Source organism: Chrysoperla carnea, chromosome 1 (assembly GCF_905475395.1).
Source record: "Chrysoperla carnea chromosome 1, inChrCarn1.1, whole genome shotgun sequence".
Classification (NCBI taxonomy): Eukaryota; Metazoa; Arthropoda; class Insecta; order Neuroptera; family Chrysopidae; genus Chrysoperla; species Chrysoperla carnea.
In genome coordinates this window covers 28,261,836-28,272,010 of record NC_058337.1, presented here as the reverse complement: position 1 = coordinate 28,272,010, position 10,175 = coordinate 28,261,836, and the positions used below count along the sequence as shown (strand labels likewise).

The window sequence follows — 10,175 nt, the reverse complement described above, 5'->3', positions numbered from 1 at the left end:
TTCGAAAAAAAAAATTTTAGAACTATTATTTAATAGTTCTAAGATTTTTAGTTTATAATCTCAAGAGCCCGCGGTGTTTAGACCTCTCATTTGAGCATATCTGTAATATTCTAAGTAAATCTAGTACTTTAGGTATCCGGAAAATAGTTATTTCGATTGGGTCTATTCAGAATTTGAAGTACTAAAAAAATATAATCACTAGTGAATAAAACATGAAATTTTAGAAAGCACTGATCTCGGGCTTCGGAAATGATAAGTGAAAATATGAATGTAATAATTTCATCAATTTAGGCTGTTATTTCGATTACTTTCAACCGATCAAGTAACAAAAATGATAGCTCATTCATTCAGAACGTAGCAACTTGATTTAGTCAGTTGTAAAATGAACGAGGCTAATTGATTTCAATATGTCTTTGCTTTCGTTATGGGGAAAATAAACTTGATTTATTATGCAGAAGGTGATCAAACTTATTGTTTTACTAACGTGTGTATAGAAACGTACATTTTTATTTAAGAATAATTATTTTCGAAGAAGCTGTAAGTGCAGCCTTCTGCAGAAACTGCTGGCTGTGAGAACTTTCCTAATGATGATATATACGTATTTCATATAAACTTTGGTACTACTTCAGTATATCCATCAATTTCTTTTTCTTCCATTCGAACGTATGTGATGTTATCAAGAGATCAAGAATTCATATCGATTTTTTCCGCTTTGGAATTCTGAGATGCAAACCCCAAATAATTATAATTATTTCTTCGATAGCCTTTATTGAACTTATTTTATTTGCCCTGAAATAATTGGTGAACAAACTTTTTTAGCACTAACTAACATAAAAACCTCTCAAAGTGCTTATCTCAGCTTAAAACTGGCGGTCTGAATGAGTGAGTAATCTGAAAGTATAATTTATGGTTGTAGCAATTGAAATTCATGTGGAAAGAATTATTTTTAATTTACTAGAAATGTTACGATTGGTCAATAAGCTTACTACCACGGGCTTTTGTATTATTAATTTTGTATCTCAAATTATGATGCTGGTTATTTTTTATTTAAAAATAGAACGCTCATTCTAAGTAAATATTAAGGTAAAAAAATTAATTAAAAATTTTTAAGGTATACAAAATAATTCCTACGTATTAAGTTTTTTTGCTGTGAAATTTTAAAAACTTTTGGATTTCAATGTGTATAAAATCAGAATTCGTATAATTTATTTTCTTTCGAATCTTAAAGGGATATACACCATTTCTTGTGATGCGTGAAAGGTTATTCATATTGTTTATAGACTTTAGGATTTAATTTTTGATTCTTTGACTATTTTTTTAAAATTAATTTTTTGGCATCATTATGTACTTTTTCTTTTTAAATCGTTTTATTTTTATATTTTGAGATGGTTGAAAAAGTTTAGCTTGGTTATAATTTTTATGACCAGATGTTCAATAAATATTTTTTTTTTTGTAAATAATTTTGTCGCTGGAATTAGTATTTTATACAGAAATTATGTAAAGATAATCCAAACTGAATTTTTCAAACAGATTTCGAATTACTCAAAATGAGAATGTTAAAATACAATGTCTCATAAATAATTACATCTTTTGAAACCTTATAATTAAAAAAGTATTTGTTTAATTGTTTATTGTACATAAAACTATGATTTTTGGAAATTCTGCTTTATAACTATTCTTCTAAAAGAGGAAATTGCATAGTTACGTGGCAGATTCGGCTAATCAACCAATGCACCACCCATTAAAAAATACTTTTCGATGAATACAGCGAGCTTTCGGGAGTATTCACGAAATTTAATACTTTTTAAGGAACCGTATCGGATGATAACTTCCGTTTCCTTCTACTTCTCATTATTTTCTTGCAGTAGATAATTAAAAGAGAAGAAATTATTTCTGGGGCATTTTGTATCTGCTTTATTTTTGGTTCGTAATAGGTAACCAATTGCTACACAGCGCATCCAACGTTTAATCCATAGTAAATAGATAGCTGTATTGTGTAAAAATGAGATCTGACGAAAACTTGATCTAACCATTACTGACCGGTCCTTTGCTATATTTGATTTGTCGCTATATTTTGGCACTAGCAAAAGAGAATGAAATTTTATTGGTTGATTTTGTGTTTATTGAAGATAAACAAAAATTAAGAAATCGAATTTTCTGTTCCAAAATTGGCAAAATGAAACACTTTTTTCGGTGTATGTACATCCGCCCTTGTCACAGGCAATTTTCTCTGAAACTCTTCGCCGTGAAAATTTTAAACTTTGCATATTTTTTATTTGTAAACCAACGTCTATCTATCCATTGTTAGTAATTGTTCCTGCAAAGTTATACCTTTACACCAACGAAAGTGACTTCATTTTTAACATTTTAACATCAATGATAGATGAACAAAGGTATCTTTGAGCGCGGATCAAATTAACAACCTCTAGCTTTTCGGGATTAAAAATATTCAAATTGAACACTGAGAGATAATCCAATTATTATTGGGAAAATTAAAAGTTAACCAAGTGCGACCGGAATGAAAATTTAAGCAACTTCGTAAGTATTTATCGAGGCTGCCGTTTGAGAATTTTTATATTTAAAAACAAGTGAAAACAAACAATTGACTGTGTTAATTGTTGAAATATTCTATATAGAAAGTGTTTAATGTCATTGATTACATCATTTTTAATAAATTAGAAAAGTTTAAGAACTCAATACAATTCGATGGCCAAAGGCGGAAATTTGTTTTGGTTTTCGAAAATTTCGAAAGTATTTTCTAGAAAATGTTTTCGTTTAAACTAACACTAATATTTTATAATTTTTAAAAAATGACACCAAATTTTCTTCTATCTAACGGTTTACAAGATGCACCTTACGGACTCAATGCGCAATTTATCTATGCTATGTTGTTCATTTACGAACTCAAACTCTTTTCGTTTTTGAGTTATTGAGGTTACAGGCGGCACCTATATCAAAATTTTGTTCGTACCATCAATATTTCTAAGCGTTACAAACTTGGGACTAAAATTAGTATACATTTGACATATATTTCATATAAACAGAATATAATGACAATGGTTGAAGATAATCGCTTTATCAAGGTCATGACAGACTCTGTCATTTTCAATTTATAAAAGCTAACTTTTTATATGCTGTTTAGTAGAGTATCTAGAGCTTATATTTATCACGCCGGACAGAAATATCTTACCTACTGTCAGATCATACTTGTATACTCGTATGGTATGCAGTTTTTTTTATTATATTTAGTTAATATGCATGCAATTTTATAAACGATTACACTTAGAAAACTGATATTATCATAGAAACTAATAGATTTACTGTCTTAAAATAGATTATGGGAAAATGGGTCGATTACAAGGCAATAATAAACATTAATGTATCTCTGTGTCACAAAAAACGCACATTTTAGTATATTACTCTATGTAAATCAGCGTAATTTTTGTGACACAGAGGTGGTAATAAAAAGAAGAGAAGTGACATTTTTATTCTTATTGCTAATTCATTTAATTTTTATTGTTCATTCTGCCATGACCTTCACAATGCGATAGTCTGCCATTGTTATTTTTATATTATAATAATTGCCTAAATTAAAATTCCCAAACGACAGTCTTTGTAAAATACTTACGAAGTTGCTTAAATTAGCAAACCTGTCGCATTTAGTTAACTCTTGGGTCAGCCTCGTCGGGTTTAGCTAGATCCCACTTCATGGATGATAGGTACAAGAGTCTCACTCGGGAAAATCCCTGGTTTTACAATGCCGCCCACTGGCTCTTAAACTAGAATGATTAGACCATTAAAAAACTGGGCTATTTTGAGACAGCTGTTAATTCATACATTTGAATACTATTGTTGTAAAAACCATGGTTTTTTTAAAATCCAACTAATCAACGCCTGCTGAAACTCAGTTTAAGCCTAATATCGTAGTAGTTTTATTTAAAAGCACTGCCGCATGGCAAAATGATTTTCTGAATAGACGTAAAATATGAATAATCAGAAATAATAATCAATATAAAACCATGCATGTCATTCTAATTTTCGATTTAAATATCGTTGTTCCAAATAACGCAAGAGTATGACAAACATTATGGATCGAATAGTGGATTCAACGTGTAGCATCATTTTCATCAGTACTTTAGGCTAATATTAAAATTGTAAAATCAAATTCATTTTTCTTTATTCATACAAGATAAGTACTCTCTTTCTGCACTGTTTTTCGTGCGACAAATAGGTATTTACGAGCTTAGTTAGAAAGTTCAAGGTGGTAATTTAGCTATTTGTCATTGCTTGGAAAAACCGACAGCAAGACAGGGCTAATCCTGCATTCGTAAAGAAAAATAGCGAATCTAACTCGTGCGGATTGTCTTTTATACACTCGAGTGGTAAAAGTATTCATATTATTTGTACTTCTAACTCCACTCTCTTGTGCAATTGACAATTTAACACATTAATTGTATAATTTACTATTAATTTATAATAACCAAATTGGAATATCGCTTCGGAACGAACGTCTCTTTATATGAATTATGTATTTATTATTAAGTTTCATTTTAGTGAGTTAATTTACATTTTTATTTTAATTGTTTTAAACCCAAGTTTTTGATAATATGACAAAAAATTAATTTCCATTTAATTAATCACCTTTTTGAAATCATATTTAAATATCATCCATATTACGTTTTAATAAATATGCAAATTTTCAATAAATACAAAACTAAAATTAAAGAAAAAAAAAACAGTTGTAAACAAAACAAAAAAACACTATTTGTAATTTTTTATTAAAAACAGAAAATCAAAAAGTAATTTGTAAGATATTCTTGAATAATAAGAAACTTATTTTTAATATTAATTGATTTGTATTTATTTAAAAAAACAAAAGTAACAATTGTGCCTAGTTGGCGTTAACAATGACTTAAGATTTAAAATATTTTTTTAAAATTTAATAGGTTGTTGATTTTGGTGATTCGGACTATCAACAAGCATATTTCGAGTTTGAAAATTAAGAAATCTTTGTACCAAAACTTTCACTTTAGATGTATAAATATTTAGAAGTTAACGAAGTTAATTTATCGTACAGTTGACTATCGGTAACTCGGAAGTCTATAAATTGTATATTTCAAAGTAAACACCCTGTTCAGACGGTACTACGAAATTGGCAGACTCTGCTGTTAAAACAAGCAACATACCTGTGTTCTTCGCTTTCCTGTTTTTTATTTTTTGGTGAATTTCTAAAACTGACTGTAAATGGTAAGTTTCGATATTGAGAAGGTCATACTAGTTTAGACTTGACCTCTACATAAAAATACTTTGGAATTCGACGCATTTATTTACAGATGAAAACAAAACTTGAGATAAAAACGGTCTCAAATAAGAACACTTTTATTTGAATTTTAAATATTTTTTACATGTTAATACTGTTGTTCGTAAACTTCTCAGCTTTAACATTTTATTTTTTAATATGGGCCTTGAGTCTTCTTAGTATTATTTTTAGTTTGATATTTGAAATTTTTGAGTAGAGAAAAACCAGCTTTTATGGTTTCAATCTGTTCGTTTTTTTCTTTTAATTTCGAATTAGAACCAAATTTTGGTACAAAGCTACCCTAATTTTATTGATATTTAGGAACAGTTTCTAAAAAAGTGATGGATAGTACATTAAAATATCTTTCTTTTATACCCCTTTTTACTCCCTTCTTCAATCTTAGTTATCGTAATTATACTAAAAATCTCGTTTATATCGAACCCCAAATCGTTTTTTTTCGGCGGAATACAGAAAACTTAGTTTTCCAGATTGGCATTTATGAAATATTTGACAATTTTTGAAAAGCTTAAGATAGGTTGTTGAATTAATTTGTATTTCAAGCAAATTTTTTTAAATTTTATTTTAAGAATCTTCTTTGGAGAGAGATTAACGAGAATACGAACAATAATTGATTTTTTTTAGCACCTAGAATATTAATTCTATTTAAAAAATTTTTTGATTAAAAATAGTAAAATTCTCATCAAAAATTAAATTTATTTAAACAAATAAAATACTGTCTTTTTTTTTTAAATTAAACGAAATTGTGCGCGAATCGTAAGTAGCTTCTGAAAAAGCTATTTATTTGTATCTAAAATATATTAAATAAATTAAAATTGTCTACTTAAAAATAAAAATTATGTACTATATACATTGTTTAATTGTTGTGTGCAACGAATAAATGTTGCTCGTCGGGTAAGTTCTTTTAATTTGGAAGCCCCTACATAAGTACATGCACTTCGTAAACCGCCTAACATATCTAAAATTGTCGATTCAACATCCCCTTTATAAGGTACTTCAACCACTTTACCTTCAGACGATCTATATTCGGCTACACCACCTACAAATAAAATAAATTCGTTATTTTTAGGATATTTCGTATGTTGCAATATGTAAAACTAGGGATTCTCTTGGCAAATTTGCAAATATACAATGATAGGTAATAAAAACAAAATTTGGCAATGCTAGTTTTATTCATTTGAGCACTTGTATTCATTGAATTGAGTCCAAAAAATCCAAAAGGAAGGTCAAATGACGCCAAGATGTCGATATCGTCAATGTTCGCCAGTGATTTTTGTATAATACGTTCTAGTTAAAGTATTCAAGAGAGAATTATTAACTAAAAGGTAATTTTGGATCCGAAAAAAATGGACCCGTGATTACACTGGTTGTGGGAGCCTATCAAAAATATGAAATTGGTTGGAAACAGCGTACCAAGGTATCAAATATTCCCGACATCGTCAGTCATTAAATTGTGCATGGGAATAACTGGTTACCCGCACATTCTGGCTGAACAAACGCAGGGACTAAATGAAAGTTATTATTTTGTCCTGAATCAATCTCTGTAGATTTGTTATGGTAAGATCATTGCATGGTTGTTACCTTTGATCAATAATGTAAAGAAAGTAAATTTATTTCGCTCTAGCTACAAAATCTATTTATCAATTTTTGTAAAAAAAATTTAAAAATAAAAAAAATTGAAAATAATATCTTATGCAACGGGTACCCTCTTTTATCCTTCAAATACGTAATTTCCAGAAATGTTTAATATCTTTGCCTTAGGTACACATTGTTATTATGGGAATTATAACATCTTTTTAAGCTTTAAAAATTGAGGTTTTAGAATAAAGTAATCTGTAATCACTCTTCAGAACTTTATTAAAGGATTCTTCAAGATTATTAAAATTTTGGTAATCTCAAAAAATTAATGTTTTAGCATCGCTTTTCGGCTTTGAAAATGATGTTTTTCTAAACTTTTTGTTGTTTTTATAAACATTAAATTATATTATTTTTCAAACGCAAGACTTTTTGATGTAAAATGATTCAAAAAACCTAAAGTATCTTGATTCAAAAAATTGACATTTGCTTGTTAATAGCAAGCATTTAAATGTTTATAGTACGGGGTGAAAGGGGCACTCTGGCAAACCCCGAACATGGATTTCCTCATTCTTAGGGGTATCGGGAATGAGAATACAAGCTTAGCTAACGAAATACCTTCTACAAATATATTTGACACACCGTGGACGCTTTCTGAACTAACCTGCATATTTTTCCATAGCTACATGAGAGGACATTCCATAGAACAATTTATATTTCTTTCCATTCTTTTCAATAAGATCGCCTGCACATTGATCATGTCCAGAAAACATTCCACCAGCCATAACAAAATCAGCACCTCCGGCGAATGCTTTAGCAATATCACCCGGACACGTACAACCCCCATCGGATATAATATGTCCTTGTAATCCATGTGCAGCATCTGCACATTCTAAAACGGCTGATAATTGTGGATAACCTACTCCGGTTTTCAATCGAGTTGTACAAACTGATCCTGGTCCAATTCCTACTTTTATAATATCAGCTCCAGATAATATTAATTCTTCAACCATTTCTCCAGTCACCACATTTCCGGCCTAAAAATTACAAACTTATTTAAAAATATATAATATGCTATAGGTTAATCAATTTCATAATAAAAAATGTCTGATTCTTATTCCCGTTTTTACTCCCGTTTATTATAGTCTAGTATACCATGGTTAAACCTCTAAATTTCCTATAGAACCGATTGACTTGAAAATTAGACGGCAAGTACATAAGACCCTAAGATACAAAATTATGTGCCGAGTGAGAGAGAATTATGGTGCATCTTGGGAGTGGAATTTCTGTTAAAAATGACAACGGGAATGAATAAAGGGATGAATTTTAAACAAAAAGTGTCTTACAAGCATACTCCGAAAAGTCAATACTTTCCGATTTATTGGCGATTGAAACTCACCGTTTCCCCTTAAAAAATCACGTTTTTCTCGCATAATTTAAAAAATTGCAAACCTACGAAAAAAAGCTTTCTACAGAAAATGTAGCTTATCAAAAAAAGTAAGGATTAGTGTACTATTTTATTCGTTGTGCTGCTATATTTGTTCAATTTGTTAGATACTGGTTGAAGACAACTGCCTTTTCGCCGGAAACAACTATTGGAGTATTTAACGTCAAATACCTAACTGAAAAATTTGACGTTTTTTGAAAAAGTAGGTATATCATACACTTTTTAAAGTATTACAAAAAACCTTGAAAATGTCAAGTAATTTGTACGGAGGCCCTACGTCCTCCTCGGGATCATAGGACATAAATAAAATATATAATTTGTACGAAAATTATCGGAGTCATAAGAAAAAGAAAGTTGCTAGTATATCTTTTATTCAGCACAAAAACTCATGGATTTACGAATAAAATAGTGCAATAATTTTAATTTTTTTTTATAAGCTACATTTTCTGTAGAAAGCTTTTTTTCGTAAGACATCAATTTTTCTAGTTATATAAGAAAAACTAATGAAAAGCGTGATTTTTCCAACGAGAAACGGCAAATTTCAATCGCTAGTAACTCGAAAAGTATTGACTTTTCGAAATATGTTTAGATGGCATTTTTTGTTTAGAATTCATCCCTCTATTCATTCACGTTGTCATTTAAACATAAATTTATGCACCCCAAAATTTAGTCATTTCGTCTTTTTTTATCGTCTTATACTGAAGTATTAGGTATATCAACAGAGCCACTTTATTATTTTTATCCTTCATTAAACTTTTACAGCGTAGCTTTTCTTCAGCTTCCTAATAAAATTCGGATTATCCTGATTAAATCTTATTCAAACCTATTCTAAATTATATGATAACTAACCTACTCCCTACTCGTGATTCGAAAAATCAAGTTACAATGTAATTTTATTCTTTTTGCAAAGTTCCTACCATTTTGTTGAAATTATGCACTTACAATAATCGTATGTGTTGGAAATGCGGCTCGAACTTTACGAACCATTTCCACAAAATGTTGTGAATAACCGTTAGCTACATCTAAACAAATGAATGTAATTTCTGGTACAGATTTTAATATTTCACTTAGACGTTCAAAATCGCCCTGTGATGATCCGGCACTAGCTGCAATATTTTTTAAACAATCGGGATTTTGTGCGGCAAAAGTTTTCCATTGTTCTGGCGTATAGTATTTATGGACAGTTGTAAATAAACCATGCTAAAATGGGAAAAAAATTGTTATTTTGTTTTATTTACAAAATCGAATTTTGTTTATATTTACTTTAGATAAATCTCGTGCCATTTCAAATGTTCCAATTGTATCCATATTTGAGGCCATTATTGGTATACCTTTGTAGGTCCTTCTACTATTTTTGAATGTAATTTCTCGCTCTAAATTCACCTAAAAATATTTGTTTGATTAAAATTTTATAATTTAATATTTAAAAAAAAAATTATTTACCTCACTACGACTTTTTAAGGTGGATCTTTTTGGTCGTAATAATACATCCTTAAAATCTAATTTTAATTCATTTACAATATTAGGCATTTTTGTATTGTTGAAATAATATTTTCTTAAAAACACACAACTGACTGCTGGCTGCAATGGTCAAACTCACAAAAGTTTTTTCACAGTATTTTCACGTTTATATACAAAAAATTTTTTCAATTTCGTTGTGTTTTTCTTTTGATATGTTGATAATCAGTTTAAAAATAAAACTGTGTATATTTTCGTTGCCAAAAATAATTTTTTAATTTCAATGCCAATATTTTTTTATATTAAAATCTAGGCACTTTCAATTTCTCATCATCACACTTATACAATAGCATTTACTTGATGCAAGTCGACATTTCT

At 29.2% G+C, this 10,175-nt stretch overlaps 1 protein-coding gene across 1 annotated transcript; it reads right to left on the bottom strand.

Moving 5' to 3' along the window:
* Positions 1-6,009: 6,009 nt before the first annotated feature.
* Positions 6,010-10,175, bottom strand: LOC123306091 (GMP reductase 1-like). The gene is made up of 5 exons (XM_044887966.1): positions 9,783-10,175; positions 9,603-9,722; positions 9,282-9,539; positions 7,557-7,929; positions 6,010-6,356 (listed from the first exon to the last, which is right to left on the bottom strand). Exons 1-5 carry the CDS (start codon positions 9,867-9,869, stop codon positions 6,154-6,156), a joined length of 1,041 nt encoding a protein of 346 aa, XP_044743901.1. The 5' UTR covers positions 9,870-10,175; the 3' UTR covers positions 6,010-6,153.

What these genes read in the sequence shown, in the direction of transcription:
- LOC123306091 (XM_044887966.1), bottom strand. Translation starts at nt 9,869, where the DNA reads ATGCCTAATATTGTAAATGAATTAAAATTAGATTTTAAGGATGTATTA. An exon ending in CCTTAAAAAGTCGTAGTGAG is followed by an intron (nt 9,723 to 9,782) that starts GTAAATAATTTT and finishes AAATATTTTTAG; the next exon opens with GTGAATTTAGAGCGAGAAAT. An exon ending in TGGCACGAGATTTATCTAAA is followed by an intron (nt 9,540 to 9,602) that starts GTAAATATAAAC and finishes TTCCCATTTTAG; the next exon opens with CATGGTTTATTTACAACTGT.